This window comes from Antennarius striatus, chromosome 8 (genome assembly GCF_040054535.1).
Source record: "Antennarius striatus isolate MH-2024 chromosome 8, ASM4005453v1, whole genome shotgun sequence".
NCBI classification, from domain to species: domain Eukaryota; kingdom Metazoa; phylum Chordata; class Actinopteri; order Lophiiformes; family Antennariidae; genus Antennarius; species Antennarius striatus.
The window spans coordinates 8,963,006-8,983,610 of NC_090783.1; the positions used below are offsets into that span (position 1 = coordinate 8,963,006).

General features: G+C 39.5%; 1 protein-coding gene across 2 annotated transcripts in view; it reads left to right on the forward strand.

Annotated features, from left to right (window-relative positions):
• Positions 1–676: 676 nt before the first annotated feature.
• The window catches only part of dlc1 (DLC1 Rho GTPase activating protein), an 81,127-nt gene continuing 61,198 nt past the window's right edge, over positions 677–20,605 (forward strand). The window contains exons 1-4 of one of the 2 annotated variants that reach the window (XM_068320552.1): positions 677–1,249; positions 2,089–4,011; positions 10,093–10,227; positions 10,450–10,554. In XM_068320552.1, coding sequence (XP_068176653.1) covers positions 2,134–4,011; positions 10,093–10,227; positions 10,450–10,554 — 2,118 coding nt within the window. In that variant the 5' untranslated portion in view covers positions 677–1,249; positions 2,089–2,133. Of the gene's footprint in view, positions 1,250–2,088; positions 4,012–10,092; positions 10,228–10,449; positions 10,555–20,605 lie in introns of those variants that run through there. The other variant, XM_068320553.1, reaches the window with a different exon arrangement.

Below are 20,605 nucleotides of genomic sequence, written 5' to 3' on the forward strand. Positions count from 1 at the left end.
GTTTTTCTTCCATTAGATCTTCTATAAAACAAACATAAGTTTAACAGAGCTTTTAACATTGTTGCCATTGCCACACAGCATTTTAAAAGTGATGAATGCCCTCTACATATCGTTAGATTTTGGAAAATGAGTTTTCAAATTGCATCTGTAAAGATACCAGATGTCGCTTTTTCAATAGTCTCACCATGTTTGTTAAAGAATGCTTTAAGGGTTACAAAACGACATCTTCTTTTGCATGCTTCAGAAATAACTTCCGAAACATTAGAGAACTCTCTCTTGGCCCTCAGCCAGAGTTCTTTCTTTCTGTTAATAATAAAAACCAACCTGTGGAAGCCTTGCTCAGGTTTGTGAAAAAAAAAGAAAAAAAAAAGATGGTTGAAAGCAAAGCAGAACGAAGAAAATGTCTTCTGCGAAGAGAAAAGACTACTGGGAGAAGAAGCGAAGAGGACGTCTCTGCGTTCTCAAAGTACATTCAAGGAGGGTGGAGTGAATAAATGTGTGTAGTGTACTGGGTGAGTTGCGAGACGGGGGATGGGACTCCTAGGATGTGACTCAGACTCCCTGTCAAAATCAGTGGGGAGGGGACCTGATGAGAAAAGGGATAGACTGGAGGAGAGCATGGGTGGAGAGGGGGAAAGAAAATCCAGCCCCTCTTACAACACCCAGACTCCTCTGCATTCAGCGTCAGCAGAAAGTAATGTGATCAAGATGGAAGCTGATCTTGGACTTATCGCAGCTACCCGGCTTTCTTCCCCCTTTTAGGGGCTTCAATTTCTTTCCGAAAGTTTAACTTTGGAGATGCTGACTGAAATCCAGGATATGGTTTGCTGAAACCAAGATTCTTACAAAACAAAATACATTTCAAGTCACAGGGAAGGAGATGGATTCATATTTTCCAAGTGTGGAAGCATTGCTTTTGCGGATTATTGAAAAGGAAACTTTCAAAACATCTGCCCACCAAGCAGTTATTGGATATATACCCTATTTGTTGGATTGTCACTTGATGATTTATTAGTACAACAGACAGCAATTTCATCTTTGGAGAATTTACAACAAAGAAACATTGTTATTCAATCTTGAAAAGCGATGAGGTGTGTTTCACTGTTGGTCCAACAGCAAGCAGAGAAGCAACAGCTTTGGGAAATTTTTTGTAACATCCTGTATTTAAGTAATAATCAGACACAGGCTCATGCCAGAGGCTTGGGATGGCAGTCTGCACCATCCAGCTTGACTCTTGAGGAAAGCAAAGGTGAAAAAGTCGGCGTTTATTTCTTAAAAGTTCTTAGATGAATTGAGAAACAAGGATCTTCGGTTTTCAGTCTCTTATTGCGCAAGACAGTAGGCATATCCACGATTTTCTATTCACTGCATATCTTCATTCTTTCTCTTCTATCTTTATCTTGTCTTTCTATTTAATATAACAGCTTGAATAGAGTTCACCCTGCTTTGGGAATCCATCTTCTCCTTTACTTCTGTTAATTGTATCCTAGAACAGCAGAAGATAAACTACGTTCTTTACAGCCCTGTTTGATAAATGTTATAGGACTGACAATAAGAAGTACAGTATGGCACCTTATTTTAGTGCATGTGCAGTTTCTATGAACTTTCCAGACCAATTTCATTTTTTTGTGAATGTAGATAAGTTTGCAGTGTAACTCTGGAACACAGTTTCTACAGTTCACTGTGCAAAGATGTTTAAAAAGTAAACAAGGGACACCTATATTTATCTCAATTAGCATCTTGATGTCAGAATTGTTCCTCCTGGAAGCCTCTCTTCAGGCAGAAAGCAGACATTCCTGATGACCTATGTTCCTGTGAAATTTTAAAATTTACTTCTGAAAAATTGATCATTATCTCAGATTAATATTACAGGGAATCCTGTCATCACTTCCAGATCCGGTAGAGCTAATGCTTTCCTGGAAAATGTAATACTGCATTATTTCCTCCCTCTTGAACATCCACTCGCTGCTCTTTAGCTGATAGAAGTAAAGTGAAACCTAGAAGTGAAACCCTGCTTACTAAATTGTCATTAACACACTTAGTTATAATTGATATGTTTATTAACTATATTTATTATCATGTTTACAGGAAGTTCTCAAAATCAGCTGTATGGGATAGCGCTCACAATCCACCATGCCAGTAGCCATACGGAAAAGAAGTTGGGAAGAGCATGTGACTCATGCTTCAGGTTTACAGTACAGCTATGATGATCTGGATTTAATCTGCTGTCATGGTGTGGACAGCGAAGGGCCTTGGATTGGGGCCGGGGCTTCCAAACAGGGTCGACGGACAAGATGTTCTTCTATGCCTGAGGGCCGCCACCCATTGTCCAAAGAGGAGCTCACTCAAACATGTGAGGTGACAGCTTCGATTGTGAATTATCATACTGATTCAGAAGTGTTGGGGTTAACGGAAAGCGAAGTAAATGTCCCCCTGGATTTAAAGGAGGAGTCATCTGACGGCTTTCTTGAGTTAGTGGATGTAGACATCCCCCAAAGGGCCTCCGAATCTGAGCATCTACAAATCACAAACATTGCAAATTCTGGAGAATCTCACTGTACCTCAAACAGTCGGATGTCAGTTTCTAATATTTCTTGTGGAATCGATAACAGCAGTCACAGTGAGAAAACTATTGATGATGAAGGTGAAGTTGGCACAGAGCTTAGCCAGAGTTACGACATCTGCAATGACAATAATGTCTTTAAAACTCCACATATCTTTCGTGAAGAGAAACAATGCATCTTTATCTCTTCAGACAATGAGCCTCCACTGTTGGAATCTGCTGGTGAACGGCCTGGCAAACTTCCAGATCACCAGGAGACAAAGGAGAGCCATATAGAGGGTTACAGCAGACCTCTAGAATTCCCTGAGGCCACACTAAACCAGTTCTCTGCTGCTGAACTGGAACCTCAAATTGACCGCCCAGATGTAGAGGAAAAGAAGGTTTCCATCTCTGGCTGTAGTGAAGTAGCTGGCGCTTTACCTGTTGGTGAGTTTTGCTGTTCAGTTAACGTGATGGAGAGTGACATGGTCTCGCAGACAAACAAAACTATGGAGCCGGCTGTGGCTTTACTGACAGAAATAAGTCAACAAGGATTAACTGGAAGATTGAGCACACATTCTTCTAAAAAGATGGATGGATTAAATGGCCTTGGAACTCTCAAAGAAAATGCATATCTTGAACCTCACTCGACTGACAGTCATGGAGGAGAGCAGGAGCAACATGACTTGACGAAGGTATTGGGTGAGGATTGTGTTACTGAAATGTCCCACCAGACTTCGGAACAGCATAATGTGGAGAAAACAGCACTGAACACGCCTCAGGCATCAGAATGTGCACAAGCAGAAAGCAGCGAGGAGTCAGCAGATGTCATGGGACTAATGACATCATCTGATATTTGTTTAAAAGGTCAGTGCCACTCTTTGACAGTTGAAAAACTAAATACAAAATATTCAGGAGGCAACCCTGCGCAGACTCAGAGTATTCAGCATGCAGACCAGTGTCGCTCCGAAGAGCCGTCTCTCTGTGAAGATCAAACCATTGCTCAGCAGTTGGAAAATAGCTGTTCAAAACTGGAAAGCATCCCAGAAGTTAGCCAAGTAAAGCTGGATGACACCCCTTTACTGGATCTTCAACAGAAGTCTGATTTCACCCGAAGTCCAGATGTGCAGCGTGCCAACAAAGGTGGTAAACATGTAGCCACTGAACAGTCCACCAAAATCCTGCCACCATCCTCTGCAGAAAGCCACAATGAGCTCCCACCAGAAAGATTCCATGGTAACCAAGAGGTCTCGGGATATTGCTTCAATGAGTCATCAGTCTCTAAGGTAGCAGATGGTCACAGGCTGGACCACAGGCCAACTGCCACAGTATTGAGAATGGAGGATACAGATGAGGCTGCGCATGCAGTCATTTACAGAGAAACACAACCAGCCAGTCTGGTTTTAGACAAAAAGACCGAATCTGAAGATAACAAGGAGGACAGCATGGTCAAAGTGCGCATGAGAAAGGTGAGTCTTTTTCCAAAAAATGTATTATATGTATTATAGATGTGCATGCAGTAAATCAGAAGTGATATTGCTTTGAATTTATTTAGTCTTCAGCCACTTGAAAGCAATTTAATAACTTCCTTGACATATATGGCTTACGAATAATTTCTGTCCCACACTCTGGCAACCCTCTTGGAAAACAATGACTTAATTTGAAAGACTTACCAGATATGCGAGTGCGGGGGATCTGTGAAATGTTTTACTCTTTCTCGACTGCTCATTGCAAAACAAGGTCCTATAAGGGCATGGAGACCATGAGCACAGAGGGGACTGGAGGTTCAAGTAATCTGTATGGTGAAGGGTTTAAACTGCTTTTACAATCAAAACTGTGTTTTGTACTATTTATACTGTGCCTGCCAGTGTGCTCATACAAACATTCACTTGAGTGATAAATATGTTAGCTAAAAATGTTGGTGATAAAAATATCGAAACAAAGCAAACCCCCTTGAACAGACAAAATTTTTGTTCACTTACTAGCTGTGCTGCGCCTTTTGAGAATGACAAGAAATCCATTACTTGTGTTGCAGTGCACATGAAGCAGGCATGTATTTTAGACAAGTACCATATTGTCGAAAGTTAAATTCTTCGATCACTGGGATGTAAACAGTAACTCCTGTGAGCTGTTTTCAGACTGCTATCATTGTGCGGATTTAGTGTGCTTTTTGCATTTATAAGTAGCATATAGCATTTTTAATTTAACTCATAACATAGTTTCATGTGGTTGTATAAGGACTACAGAGCTACAGCATCTGCCAACAACTGTACAGACGTAAGTCCTACACTTCTTTCTGTTTATTTCTCTAATGTGTAGCTGGATGAAATAAACAAGATTATTAGTTCTTTTCTAGGATCATGTGCTCCTTGTGATATGATACAATATTTATCAGCTGGAGCATCTCGTGTTCGATGGCGTGTGAGTCAGCTATGGGATGTTCTGACACTGTCCATGGCTATTAAAATGTGACAATATACCACATTGTTCAGGACTTGTTTATCTATAAGCCATGCATTTAACTTGGTCAAATAGACATTCATTTGTCTGTTTAGTAGGTGTACCATTTTAAAACTAATGTAAGCTATTACACTGGCCTGAAACAAAATTGAAGTTTGAAAGTGTTAATTTTCAAGCCAATTTAACTGTTTCAGCATAAAAATAATTGCAAACGGCCACATATATGGTATATGTGTGTGTGTGTGTGTGTGTGTGTGTGTGTGTGTGTGTGTGTGTGTGTGTGTGTGTGTGTGTGTTTCTCCATATATGTTTCTCTTTGCTTGACTCTTTGCTTGACTGCTTTCTGTTACAGTATATTTGAAGCAGACCATGACCAGTCTTTGTGTTTGCTGCAATTGCAGTGAAAAATGTAAAAGAAATAAAAGCAAAATGCTGTGTAAACTAAATGTACCTCAAATACTTTTTAAGTTAATTTGAGATGAAAATGCCTTGTAGTTATTAGTTTCAAGGTGATGTGAACTGAATGTTCCACACTGATGGACAGGCAAAGGTAATCATCATCCCCATGGCAATCATTTGCAGTGTTTCAAATCAATAGTTTAATGAGGTGTTCCTGAGACCATTTAGTAATAAAGCTCACCTTTTGCGATACTAGCTAAGCAGTGGCGGACCAAAATGTTAGGAGTGTTTACTAACAGTTGGAAAGGTGCCAGTCCACCTCCTGAGCACTGTCCATGAACAAGTTGTTAATTGGGCGCAACACGGCTGCCCGCCGCTCTACCATCATCTTCTTTAGTTGCATGCCTACGGGCCCCTTGTGTGTGTGTGTGTGTGTGTGTGTGTGTGTGTGTGTGTGTGTGTGTGTGTGTGTGTGTGTGTGTGCGCGCGTGTGCGCGTGCGTGCGTGTGTGTGTGTGCGTGCGTGTGTGCAGGGGACACAAACATGTGTGAAAATAGATTTAAAAAATAATTTCCCAATGGGGATAACTAATAGAGTATTCTGCTTTTGCTTCTTCATAACCCAATTACTGACCCTGGCATTCCACAACTCTGCCAATCTTTTTTGTTGCCCGTGTGCTAACTTGATTCACACATGTGGCCAGCATCAAATTCAGGGAATCCACATACTTACAGAAATAAATTCTAACGTTGAGGTAAGATACTAAATGTATTGGTCCTTATGTCTGTCAATTTGACTACATGCAAAAAGAAACAAACAAACAAAAATCATTGTATTTATAATTACACAACATACCAATTTATTAGTGTTCAGTTAATTTTATGACTCCATTCACGTAGCAATAATTATGTGTTTGCACACCAGCCTGGGAGACCCTCTTAGTCATGACCAATAATGTCACTTCATTAACTGCAAAAAATGAGAAGATTATAGTCCAGTGAAGAGATATGGAAAACTAGTGTCACTTTCATAACCACTAGCTACAATTTCAATTTTAAGGAGAGCTTTAGGTCTTTGAATTAAACCGTTATAAGTAAAACCTGGCCACCGGTGCTCAAAAAAACAAGCGCAGCCATAAAAGTGGAAGGCGCCAGTGGCAATCCGTCCACCATATGGTGATGACTTGCTTCCTCTCTGCACCACAGGGTTTACATCATGGGATGTATTTACATGCTGTATGAAGTGACTTTACTAGACATGCTTTAGGGAAGGTTATGTGGCCAGAAAAGAACTCAAGAAGCAAAAATTTACATTAACAACCCCATAGGGAAGTAATACTGTATATTATGTTAAACATCAAGAAAAATGGAGTAAAAAAATGATGGAAGAATATCCTAGTAGTATGCAGTAATTATAATACTGCCATTGATTGAGATTAACCTGATATTGGATTTTGTTGCTGTAGTTGCCGTAGCAACAGGATTTCAGCCTGACCTCAGGTCCAAACTGGCTCAACTATTACACATTAAACAACAAAAGATCTCATTTAGCCAAATCTGCCTCTTTGTACGTCTCTGATCATTTTACTAATCAAATGAGTGTGACATCAACATTAGTCGGGACACAGGACTTCGATATACAATATTATGCATACAATGTTTATGTATGATAAAGAAATGGACATTTTTAGAAATTAAATATAGACCACAGTGTGTACGAGTTTTAAAAAAGAGAACAAGTTAAAAGGACAGAGGGTGCTAAAGAGGTGGAGGTTTGATCTGGAAAGGAGAGGAATGAAGGTTAGCCGCAGTAAGACAGAGTACATGTGTGTGAATGAGAGGGACCCAAGTGGAAGAGTGAGGATACAGGTAGAAGAGATCAAAAAGGTGGAGGACTTTAACTACTTAGGGTCAACAGTCCAGAGCAATGGAGAGTGTGGAAAAGAGGTGAAGAACCGTGTACAGGCAGGATGGAATGGGTGGAGAAAAGTATCAAATGTGATGTGTGATAGAAGAGTTTCAGCTAAAATGAAAGGAAAGGTATATAAAACTGTGGTGAGACCAGCAATGCAGATTGGTTTAGAGAAAGGAGACAGAGCTGGAGGTAGCAGAGATGAAGATGCTGAGGTTCTCTCTGGGAGTGACCAGGAAGGATAGGATCAGGAATGAGTACATCAGAGGGACAGCACATGTTAGAGGTCTTGGAGATAAAGTAAAAGAGGCCAAACTGAGATGGTTTGGACATGTCCAGAGGAGAGATAGTGAATAGATAGATAGATAGATAGATAGATAGATAGATAGATAGATAGATAGATAGATAGATAGATAGATAGATAGATAGATAGATAGATAGATAGATAGATAGATACATAGATAGATACATAGATAGATAGATAGATAGATAGATAGATAGATAGATAGATAGATAGATAGATAGATAGATAGATAGATAGATAGATAGATAGATAGATAGATAGATAGATAGATAGATAGATAGATAGATAGATAGATAGATAGATAGATAGATAGATAGATAGATAGACTTTATTCATCCCAAACCGGGATAAAAGGATGCTGACTTCTGAACTGCCAGGCAGGAGGCCTAGAGGAAGGCCAAAGAGGAGATTCATGGATGTAGTGAAAGAGGACATGAAGGTACTTGGTGTGAGAGAAGAGGATGCAGAACACAGGGTTAGATGGAGGCAATTGATTCGCTGTGGCGACCCCTGAAGGGAAAAGCCGAAAGGAAAAGAAGAGGAAGGGTGCTATTATTGCAGGATCTGTCTAAAAACAAAACATTGGGAAGACAGAAAAGTAACCATCTATGAGCCAAACTGCCAGTATGCCTACCATAACAATTTGGTCTATCTAAGGTGCCTGCCATTGCTCTGCACTTTTTTTCTGTGTCAGTTTGTGATTATTGCCATCTCGAGCCAGATGCTTTTGTTCATTCAGTGAGGCCTCGTAAAGATATCTTTGTTTTTCCCCAATACAATGTGTCATTGTGAAACTTTGCCAAGGAAAAAAAAATGTAGATGAGATGTGTACAGCCAAGAAGAATACAAATGAAGACATCGATGTAGGACACTTTTCTGTGAAACACATTGCCCTCGATGTCTATTTACTTGCCTAGTGAATTCAATAGGATTTAGACACGATAATGGGACACTGAATGGAAAGTAAATGTAATCATAAGTCATAAGATGTTATTAAGGATGGGAGCCAGGCACAGGGCAGAGCTGTAGCTTGTTTATGAGATGCAGATAGGATCCATAAACCTGTGGACCTCACACACATTAGCATTACCAAACAAAAAAAAATCAAGCCCCATAAGCTACTTCACAGCATAAGTTATGTGTTGTCACTCATCTTATACTGCATAACCTAAAAAGATGATGCAACACAGCACGGCAGATACATCACATGAAAACTGAGCTCACATTCAGCACATTAGCACACCTCTATGTATTTTCCAGGCAGTGCTTGTGCCCAATGAGCTCACCTTCCACAAGGAGTTTAACAGTGTTTGTAGGAGGAGATTGTGACAAGGTTTGTTTGGGACAAATGAGCCAGCCATGTGATGTAATTTCTTGAGGTTCTCAACAATTTATACGGACAACCACACCCAAAGCCGGAATAAAACATAGAGAGAGAGGAAAATGAAAACACATACTATGCTATGAACTGTTGAAAAGCTTTTGACTTTTAGGTAAAGCTTGTGTTGTATAGAGAAAAAAAAACTGGACTGAGGGGTAGTGATAGAGGACAGAGGTAGGCAGACATGAGTATTTTGCTTGACTTACTGGAGACACGCCACCTGGGGTCAGTGTGAGATCTTTTATTGCAGTTTTAGACTGAACTATTGAACAGTGAAGATTCTAAGACCAGATCAAAAATATTGACTTCTTGATCTCTTATGATTACATACGGACGGAATATTATAATTGTGGGAAAAGCAAAAGAAACCGCCAAGACTATGGGGAAAAATAATTTCCCCATAGGGGATCATTAAAGCTGACTTTCTTTCTTTTAGCACATAAAAAGAGAGACTTTTAAAAAAAAAATCACAAAATGACAGTTAGAAAGTCAAAAAGGAATAGAAAGGAGATGTAGCAAGCATGGACAGGAGAAATAACTTACATATTACGATGCCACTCTTCAATCCCTTTCTCATGATATATTAAATTTACACCAATGTTGTCTGGAATTAAATCATAGCAATTATTTAGTTTTTGGAAAAAAACTTTATTCATCTTTTACATTGGATGATGTAGAAAAAGTAAAGGTTTAAATAGTGGGTGGGTGTTATTGAAGATACTAAGTTGAATAAGGTCAAAAGGACTTATACAAAACCTTGAAGAAGTTTTGCCTCTCATCCAAGAGGATGAAATGCCTCTGTGGGCTGGAGCAAACACATTCTTCTCCCCCAATTTGTTTGTAGTCCTCAGGTAGCACTTAAAAACTGGAGCATCGCACAATATTTATTCATTGTCCTTTATTATTGGCTGAATGAAGGTACTGTCACACACAAAATACATCATCAACTTACAATTAAGGTACTGGCTTGTCCACTAGAAGAAGGGTTCAGTGTAGTTGTGCGTCAGCCGGTTGACAATGAAGGGGTTCCCAAACGACAGCTTGAGCTGAGTGTGCTGGCAATACATGAATTTACTAATACATCTCACTGTTCAGCATGATCACGCCCGTTTGGACTCTATGGTGCTGCTGCTGATCAAGCTGGACCAACTGGACCAGGAAATTGAGAATGCCCTTGGTGTCACCTCCTCGACTGACAGCACTCCAAATCTCCATCGACGGAAACTTCTGGTACACTCCTGCTACTGTTTACTTAAGATTGTTATGAGTGAATGGTATTTATAGAGTAGTTTATGGACATTGTACATCATTCAGTTCCTAATTATTGGTGTGGAATGCATTTACAAAAACTATTACCTTGATTCTCATTGACAAAATGATTAAATAGTGGAAAATTTATTTTTTAACACATTGTCATACCTATGTTGTCATTTCTGTCTGTTAACTGTCCAGGAGCTTGATTTACCAGCAGCAACACAAAATCCTCCCCAGCTACACATTCCTGATGCCTCGAGCTCAGGACCAACACAAGCTCTTGGAGCAAAACCTAAGAATGAGGTAGGTCTGTTGCTCTGTTTTATATCGTTATATATCAGAACCATAGTCAGTGAACAGGAGGTGACCATCTGGAAAGAAAGAATTTCAGTACTAAAATTTCAAGAAAACAATTTTTCCATTCATATTGGTAGGTTTTTGGGAATCACTGTTACTTTTACAATATCCACAGTTTTCAAACAATCCCATTAAGATTCTGAGGGAATATAAATCTGGTAATATTCAATGATTATTTCAAAATTTCAAAACAGTTGTAGCTGTTTTAGTTCTTGTGCTTGCATGATTAAACAGGATTAAATGGATTTGCATTGTTTTTAGTTGAGAACATTGCCATAGCTGTGCAAAGTTTTGAATAGAAAAACAAAGCCAAAAACACACACACGCACACACACACACACACACACACACACACACACACACACACACACACACACACACACACACACACACACACACACACACACACACACACACACTCACACACACACACACACACAGTTGCATTGGGTCTCTCAATTGTAGGAATGTCCTCAAGCGTTTGGGCTTAGTCAAGCAGACATTAGAACTCTATAATTAGCTGGTTCCAAAGACTGAGGCCGCTTCACCCCAACAAAGGGGTCAGAATGGGGGTCTGGAGGTGAAAAAGCAGGTCAAGGGGGTTGGGGTGACACCCTTCAAGTGAGACGTGCGTCCACAAACCCCTTGCTTGCTCACTTAATGACTTTGTCAGCCTTGCTATACTATTGTCTTCAGAAAGAAGTCAAATTGAACAAGACCAGTAGTCGGTGGATTGAGAAGTCAAGCAGGTATTTACAAGTCAATGCTCAAAAGAATTGGTATAAAAAGGGATATTAATGCCAACAATGTGTCTAATTGTGTATTGATGCAAAATGGGATATCACTAAATGTAAATCAGGATGCTTCTATTGCAAAACATAAAAGCCAGAAAAAAATAGTATTTGGAAATACAAACTTGCACTCCACCTGCCACTCCAGAGCATGTCTCTCACATTCCTGAATTATTTCTCACAATTCCTGCTTGATATTTGCATTGTCTTTGCATTGTTCATGTCACAACTTTTTTACTTTTTCAGAGCTAAACATAATTCCTGTCACTTGTTGGTTGATTTAATGGACATAGAGCAAGATACTCTATGATGTGTGACGTGTTATGTCTGTGGCCACCTTCCATTCCAGCAGTATCCCAAGGTAACTCACTAAGCTTAAGTAAACAGTGCTTTCACTGCAACTAATAGGAGCATTTTACAGTGGAGGCCCCATGGAGTGATTGACTGAGGCTGAAGAGAAGGTTTCTTAATGAAGGGGATTCTCAGTGGTTAATAGTACGAGGGAACTATTGAATCCTTTTGGACTCAGTGTTGTGATGCCCACTTAATGCAAATCCTTTAAATGACAAGGCAGACGTGCGGAAGAGCAAGGTTTGAGGTTAAAATTTTAGAAGTGACAAGGCCACCAGAAATCACAGCGTAGTTTTATGATAAAAAAAATCAAAACAATGATGTATACAGTGAGTAATCATACACAAATAATCAAGTTATACAATGGGAAAAAAAACATGATTACATACAGTTGTATCAGTGAATCTCAAATAAAATGCATTGTACAGATAAAAAAAAACAAACAGGAAAAATACCATATATTAGATCACTAACTCTGTTCTGCATTGCCTCTTCATTAGAATTTGCATGCGTTTCCTCTCAACATGTCTTGACATCATTCCCAAAAAGGAGTTATTTGCAAGTTCACACAAGACAACAAAGAACATTTTTTAGAAAGCCAGTGGTGAGTTTGTCTCGTTTTAAAGGTAACAAATTGCTACTCTACACATTCCTGTGATTTATGAGAAGAGTCAAGATAAAAGTTTGTTTGTCTTTTACAATGCAACCCTAAAATTGCAAATAAAGTCCCAGCATAATTGTCTCAGTGCATGAGGTCAGTCAGGTTCAATTCTGAAATTATGGTTTGCCTAGTGTCGGTGAGATGAATGCAATTTGGGCAGGATTCTTTGTTCATTTTGATTACAGAGCTGGTTTTAAGTCAACCCAACTAATTTCTCTTTGGGGATCATTCAAGTATATACCTTTTTTTTTCTTGATTACAGAGCTGGTTATAAGTCAACCCCAGCTGAAAAAATATTATGCTTCATTGGTTGGTGTACGTAGACAGACTTTGTTAATCTTAACATGGAAATTTATATCTTGAGATAGAATGACTTTATTTTAGAACTAACCATAACTACTTCACTCATAAAAACTTAACCACATACTTTGTTTTAACCTACTAATATAGTAATTTTACTCTCTGAACCCCCACAATCTGACACAATCCTTCGAAAGAAAACCTAAGATATTGTAGAGAAAATTTACAACTACGTATTGTTGGTAATGATCGAGTTCTGCCTCATTGCACCAAGCTTGCACTTCAGATTGCTTTTAACCTACGTCTAACCAATACCTTCTGCACTTAAATGAATGAAAAACAAGGATCACAGCTGGTACTGGCTAGTATTTACAAATCTGTGAACTATGATTGTGTATCAGTGGATTAAAATGCTGAAAACTGCAAACAAGAATTATGTGTCTCATCTAATGTTTTCTGGAGGTTATAGAGGAGCAACTGGTGCTGTTTGGTAAATATTTATGGCTTAATGGTATCTTTGCACGTCTGCATTCCTTCCATCTTATGATGGATTATGTATGAGGTAACTGGTACTTGTAGTTGTACTGTCCCCTTGACACCTCCCAGCACTCAGTATAACACTTCTGTGTTATTGTACCAAGCACATAGACATGCTGTCCTGTCTTTTATGTAACTATGATAAATGTGAAGTGGCGGCATCTGGCTGTGTCTGCTGTTGATGAGTGAATACTTACTTTGTATGTACAGTATATACTTGCTGTTGTAGATATGGCATTGGGTTTATACAAGTAGATTCTTGGCTCCTCCCTAGATTAGCTGGTGGCTATTGTTAACCTTCAGCAGATGGTTGTTATTCTTGTATCAAATTTGGGGCAAACATGTAGCGGATGTTGGGCCACAGCAGGTGTTTTTTCTCGTGGTGGATTTGCTATTCTCTGCCCAGTCTGTTTGTCTTGGCAAGTCTCTATTACTTGCTTTGTGTGGCAGGTGTCTTACAGTGTTATTTCCTTTTTCAGCCTCCTATTCTGCAACAGGTGGCTTTTGCATCACTGGTTGACATATTGATCAACAAATGTTATTCGTTTTCAGTAATGCTTTACAATACAGATTATTCCTGCAAATTCATAGTCATAGTCATAGTCAACTTTATTGTAAAATGTACCGTATATGCACAACATACAGCACAGATGAAATTACAGTCCTCTCAGACCCACAGGCAGTAAAAAAACACAAAAGAACCGCTCTGGCAGGAGAGAGAGGAGCCACTGAGTGCCCATCCTATCCTGTCCCAATAGGCAACAGAACCCAACTAGAGCCAACAGAACCCTCCAGAGGAAGCATAAGCGACAGCGGCGGGGAAAAAATCCCTCATTGAGGAAGAAACTCCAGGCAGGACCCAGATTCTGGAGGGTGGTCATCCGCCTTGACCGGTTGGGTGGGAAAGGAAATATACTGGGTATAGAGACAAGGCAAGGAAGAGAGACAGAGACAGACAGAGAGAGAGAGAGTGGCAAAGGGCCAGATACAATTTACAGTTTAAATTGTGCTGTAGTTACTGAGGTGAGGACGGGATTTCCAGGCCTTTAGATTTCCTGTCTTCCAAAATTGTTCCTCACCTGTTGATCAGAAGCACAAAGACACTGGCGGTATCTTGTGTGGAAAGAACTTCGTACCCCCCAACAATACTGTACTCATTTCCAGTTTGTGTTTCTATCAATTAGCTTCCATAACAGGGACTGTACAAAAGTTATCAGAGTAGAAGTGGGGGTAATCTGAGGTGATAATTGCTCTCCTTTATGTTGACCACTTAATTTACATTTAATCCAGAACCCTATAACAAAATAAACAAGGAATATTTAGTGACATACTGGACTAGATGTTAATCCAAGGTTCCCACTGCAGACAACCGTTAGCTTACGTTAGACACATCTCCCCCACTGAGCACTTGGGGGTGGGGGGTGGGGGGGTAACTTGATCCCATGCTGCCGTGTGAAATGTACCAGTGCAGCTATTCCCTCCGTGGCTTCCCATCTCGGGGCATATGTTATAAAGTTAATATTCACACTTAGATATTACTTTTTTAAAGTGAATAATCATTCAGCTGATGATTTTTTCAGCTATGAGGTTTACCAACATTTTAGTTGTTAGTTTTAGATTGCTTAAAAAGATTCAAAAGATAATTTTTCCTCCTTTTTTTTGAAAAAATTGATTGAAATTTTGTCATCATACTTAATCTGGAGTGTCAAACCTAAGTTTTGTGTGATGCCATTTGTTATGTGACTATTTTTGGAGCTGTGTGACTGCAGAGGATGTGCCAAGTCAAAGAGGTGGGTGGAGGCCGCCGACCTCTGGCCACCTTCCTTGGAATGTTACAGTCGGAAACAACATATCATTCACCCTAAGTGCAGAGCATTCAGACCACGGCTACTGACCAAGGGTCAGACCTTTTCTGCCTGTAAATTTAGCACACAGGAGTGTTTTACATGTCATGTGTATGGTAAGAGGGTAGGTCCTATACCACTCCTCATCTTCAAAGTGTCAAACATTCCTTAACAGGGCAACCTTTGGCCCATTGTTTGGATCTTTTGTCTGTCTCCATGGCAGCAGTGCTCCAAACATAACTTCTGTCATCTCCTTTGATGGATTTGCAGCTTTGACAGTAGTGCTGAGTAATGTGAAGCTTACAAAATCCTACAAACCATATTAAACAATCACTTACATTGACGTGCTTAAGGGGAATTGCAGTTTCTGTATTTAATTTTCAGGGAAGAAAATACATTCATTAGTAATCAAATGATGTTTTTTGGAGCAAGCGTGTTCCCTCATACCTGAAGATTACACTATATCTGCAGACAGAGAGTTCCCTGCAGCACCAGAATGATTTACAATCACACAGGATGACATTTGACCTTTACCAAACAATTGTGCACCCTGTAATTAAGACTGTTTTCTTGCCATTTCGACCAAAGTATTCAACTGTACAAGTGTATTCTGAAAGCAGTGATATTTTTAGCTCAATTTCCATATCTGAATTCAACTGTTCTTTTGGTTTTTTGATGATTCATTGAGAATTATGTCAATTTTAGGCTGACAGAAAAATGTAATTGCCTGTCAGTTGTTTATGTACATTATGTACATAGTTCTTTATCTGTCTGTGGTTGTGTGAAAAATAGAAGAGCAGCGGTTTGCATGCTAAGATCTCTGCCCTGTTTTTCCTCCATGTTCCGTTTTGGCAGCCTCATTATCCCCAAACATCCTTTATTCAAACTTTGCCTTCTGTCCCTTTAAGATAGAAGACAAAACTATTTTGCTATGTTTTTCTGCCTTTTCTTTTTCATTACATTTGTTCCTGCTCTCTCCTCAATGATATATTGTCAACATTATGTGTTGGCAGTAGGGATAATCATGTTTGCTTACATTCTGTGCACATATTTAACTTAAAGACTGTAGCACCATCATGAGTCACCGAGCTATGAAACAACAACTATTCATTTTGACAAGGGGTGCCAGAGACTCTGGTCACCGCCACTCTGGCCACTTTGTGTAGTATCATTGTCACCAAGGTCAGTCCTCTGCTGAGCACAGCTGTAACAAGGAGACAAACACATCCCTGCTGTGGTTTAAAAGAAACAGAGTAAGAAAAAAACAAAAGGCTGGTGTTTGGAACAGGATGTGGAAAATGAACTCCTCCCCAACCCCCACAAGGAAGTCTTGTTTTTCCTGTGGATTCAAGGCTGTAGCCATCACATAAAGCACTTGGAGTAGAGGAGAGAGGTGTATAACCTTACTATGTTTTAAAAAAAAAGTTTAATCACAAAACAACACAGAGTGGAGAAGAAAAAAAATACGCCATTTATTAATTTAAATTCTCCACATGAATCAAATTTATTAACCATAAAGATATAAATCTTGTTGTCATTTTTAAAATTATTTCCCTGAATTGTAAGTCTGTTTTAGCACCTTTGCCAAAGAGAAACATCACATAAATCATCAGTGTGCTCGAAGGCAGCTGTCTGTCTATAGTGACATCACACAGTGGTATGACAGCTAGATCACATCAACCCAATCATCGGTGTGATTTACTGGCCTCGTGGTTTCATTTTGCTTTCTTTAACTTCATCAAATTATAGTCTCCCCATCGTGAACACATCACTCTACTGTTTTCATTCCTAACCAGTACAAGTGATACACACTGAGTCACTGGCGTGAAACACACATCAATGATGTGCAGAGCACAGTAAAAAGAGCAGCAAATAGCTTCAGGATGATGGTACTTGTTGACAGTAAATCTTAGGAATGACTGGAAAATGTAGGCATCTGGAAACACCCCTGCAGCACGTTGGTAATGATCTGTTATAAATCACAGAGGGAACAAACAAACTGACTGCAATTGCACACACGTAAATAGATGCAGAAACATATACACTGGAATTCATCATAAACCCAGACGCAGCTCAGAAAACACCATTCACAGTTCTTTGTGTTGTTAATTAAAACCTGCACCTTTTGTAAACCACATTTAGAATATACTTTTTTAAAATTCATGTTAGCCTGACATAAACGTAATTCAGCTGATACACGGGTTCCCTCTCAATAAATAATCTTTGCCCTTAGTTTTAAAGCATCACAAAGGACTGTGATCTATATACCCTGTTAAAGGCATTTGTTTTTTCCAAAGTTAAATTCATCATTTGCATTGTTGGAAACTATATCTGTGCACAACATGTGTATGCACTTAGATTAACCACTGGTCAATGCTCAATGTAGCAGTGAATGCAGAGTCCTTGGATTTTTTCTTGGAAGAAAGAAAAACAAATATCATCCACTAGTCCTGTTGGTAGTCACTCAACTTTATGCATGCCACAGGACTGCAATGGGCCACTAGAGCCTTCAACTGAGGACAGTCTAATCCCTCTGTGTTGTTAGCCAGTCTCCGATCTCTCCCAAAAATGTGAGCTGCTAATCCACAGGCTAGGACCGTTGGTGCAGTTGGAATCATAAGGCTTATCCCTGTTAATACTAGTCCATAAGCCACAAATTCAACCTGGTGGAGAACAGGAACAGGTGACAATTTTTTCTGTTAATCAGTGTCAGGGGTAGACGACCTTCTGTGTTTTTGTAGTTATTATTTTTATTGTTATTGTTGTTATTATTATTATTATTATTATTATTAGTGTTGTTCTTTTTGTTGTGCATTTAACTGTGAACTTTGTTATGGTGTTTTCTTCAAAAAAGTATCGCTCATTTTAAAGTTGGGGTCAAACTAGTGCAGCTTTCATTGTAGCTGTCATTGTGCTCATTGCAGGTGAATCAACAACCTTTGTCATTCAAGTGTACTGAATTGTTGAGTCTCAGTTAGGACATGACCCTGAAGATAGATATTTTAAATATGAACCATTTATAAATAGGTGAAATAGGTGTCAGGTGAAGCTTGGTCATGACCAGTCTGTTTGCCTTTTAGGAAGAAGTTAAAATTATCTCATCTCATTGAGGTAAAAGCTAGTTTCAAATTCACAGTTCATGAACTTCACCAGATGCTGCCTGAAACCAGACGCCTGAGTCTTAGGTTTCCTCTTGTAAACAAGGGGAAAAGTGTATGACTATCTGTATGTTTGCAAGTTCACTTTTTCTCACTCTCTTTCAGTCAATGTCACATCATGTAGATCATATCTTATGGCTCAAGGATGAGTAAAGACTGAGGCCCCACTTGGGTTGTTACTATGTGTGTGTTGGAGGTGCACAGAGGACACGGTAAAATCGCTACCCTCTAAACACAGCTTCAGGCTCAAAGAGCACTCAGTCATGCTATAGATATCGCCTGGGGTTTTAGCCTCACAAATATTGTTAATTCATGCTAGTGAGACATTTTAAAGTATAGCCATATTGAGTTGGGAGTTGTTTTCTTTTCAAATAGCTTTTAAGTCTAACATCTGGACACTAATACACATCTTATGCAGGAAATGTTCCAATGCATCATTACAACATTGTATATTATCGCATCACCTCCTGTTGACACGCTGCAAGTGTGACATATGGAAGCCATTAAATTGTGGAACAGGGATGTAGGGGAGAACATTTGAGGGTTGGGGGCAGTGGACTTTTCCGAAAAGAGAAGGCTAAAATTAAATTGTTTCCCACGGTTCTCTCAGGGTCGACAGAGCATGGGGAATAAATTCTTGAATAAGTGCAGGGAAGACAGAGTGTATTCATACCACACCATTAAAAAAAGGAAGAAAAAGAGAGCCCCAGATAGCATCTGCATTTGCAAAAGCTGGAATCAGGCATCCATGCACACACACACACACACACACATATGCATAATATCTCTCTGCCCTCTGTCAGAGTTACCTTCGATGTTAAATGCTGGAGCTGCCAGCTTACTTGACCGTAAGCCATCTGAACCAATTTAGCTATTTGCGTTAAGTGGTGGAGAAAAAGGTTTGGGTTAGCCTGAGCCCCCTAATCCTTGGGCAGTACAGACCATGGGTGGTCAAACTCTCTCTCTCTCTCTCACACACACACACACACACACACACACACACACACACACACACACACACACACACACACACACACACACACACACTCCAGCTGCAGTGCAGGAGGGGGCTGGGGCTGAGATTGGTGTCAGAGTTGAGAGGCATGGTGCACTGCTCAGATTTGTTGTAGGATTTTTGTGCAGGAACTTGAAAATCTTGCACTGACGCACACAGAAAAGCACACATTGTTGAAAAATGTCAAGAATAGGCATACTTCACATATACTATATTAAAGGGAGTAGGTGCACTAGTTGTATTAGTTATTGTAACAGTGATGGTGAAAAATACACATATTTTTACTGGTTTTTACACATCCATGTAGGGATGTGGAAGACAAACATGCACTATGACACCGCCTACCTCCACACTTCTTTCGCAGTATATTAGTGGTAGTAAATGAGGCAGCTGAAGCTTGTGTCCTTCACAGCTCCCTGGAGGACACCTGACAGAGCTCACTGGGACAACCTGCACTGCATGCCTTAGGATGGGGGTGGAGAGCGGAGGGGGATGTCTGTCCAGGTTGCTGTGAAAACACTGGTACTCAATGGTACATTCTTGTTCGGCTCTGTGGTCTCTTATATTAATTGCTATTCTGAGGTAAAACATGGCATTATGTGAAGTTGCGATTTACACTGAGTGACTTCATGGGTCAATGACGGAAATCCATGGTTTGGTGTTTATACCATGGGAAGGGATAAGGGTGAACAGCATTGTTTTATTAGTGCTAAGAGGCCACACAGACCTCCCACTGAGATTTCTTGATTAAAGGCCAGTACTTCTGACCATTTCAGTAGACTGTTGCAAACACATTTGTTGGCACACAAATCATACCTGTGTTAAAGTGGTGTTGTTCAAATGCATGAACATATGTGTGTAAACATGATGAAATAATATGAGTGACTCAAAAATAATCAGAAAAAAATACAGGTTTGTTCATACATATTGATATCTTCAGACTTCACTGTTATGTCAATGCCAACATATTTATCAGGCTCACAATGGAAATATTTGTAAGACATTATTATTAAACATTATACATTATTTTACTGGGAGAAACTTCTTCAAAATAATTTCAATGAACAGTTGGTCACTAGTTTTTATAATATGTCACCTAGATAGATTTGTTAGCGTTTTTGTGGGTCTATTTTCACCTGTGGATGAATACAGTTTTGATGAGCAAATGAAAATTTCAATAGTATAGTGAGACAAGTGAGATGGTGAGGAGGTGACGTGGGAAAACATATGGCTCATTGATACGCTTTTGACAGATTTTGGGACAAACATTGCATTATTTCTTTGTGTATACAGGCAAACTTATAGGATTTATGACCTTTGGGCATAATTTGCCGATGAAG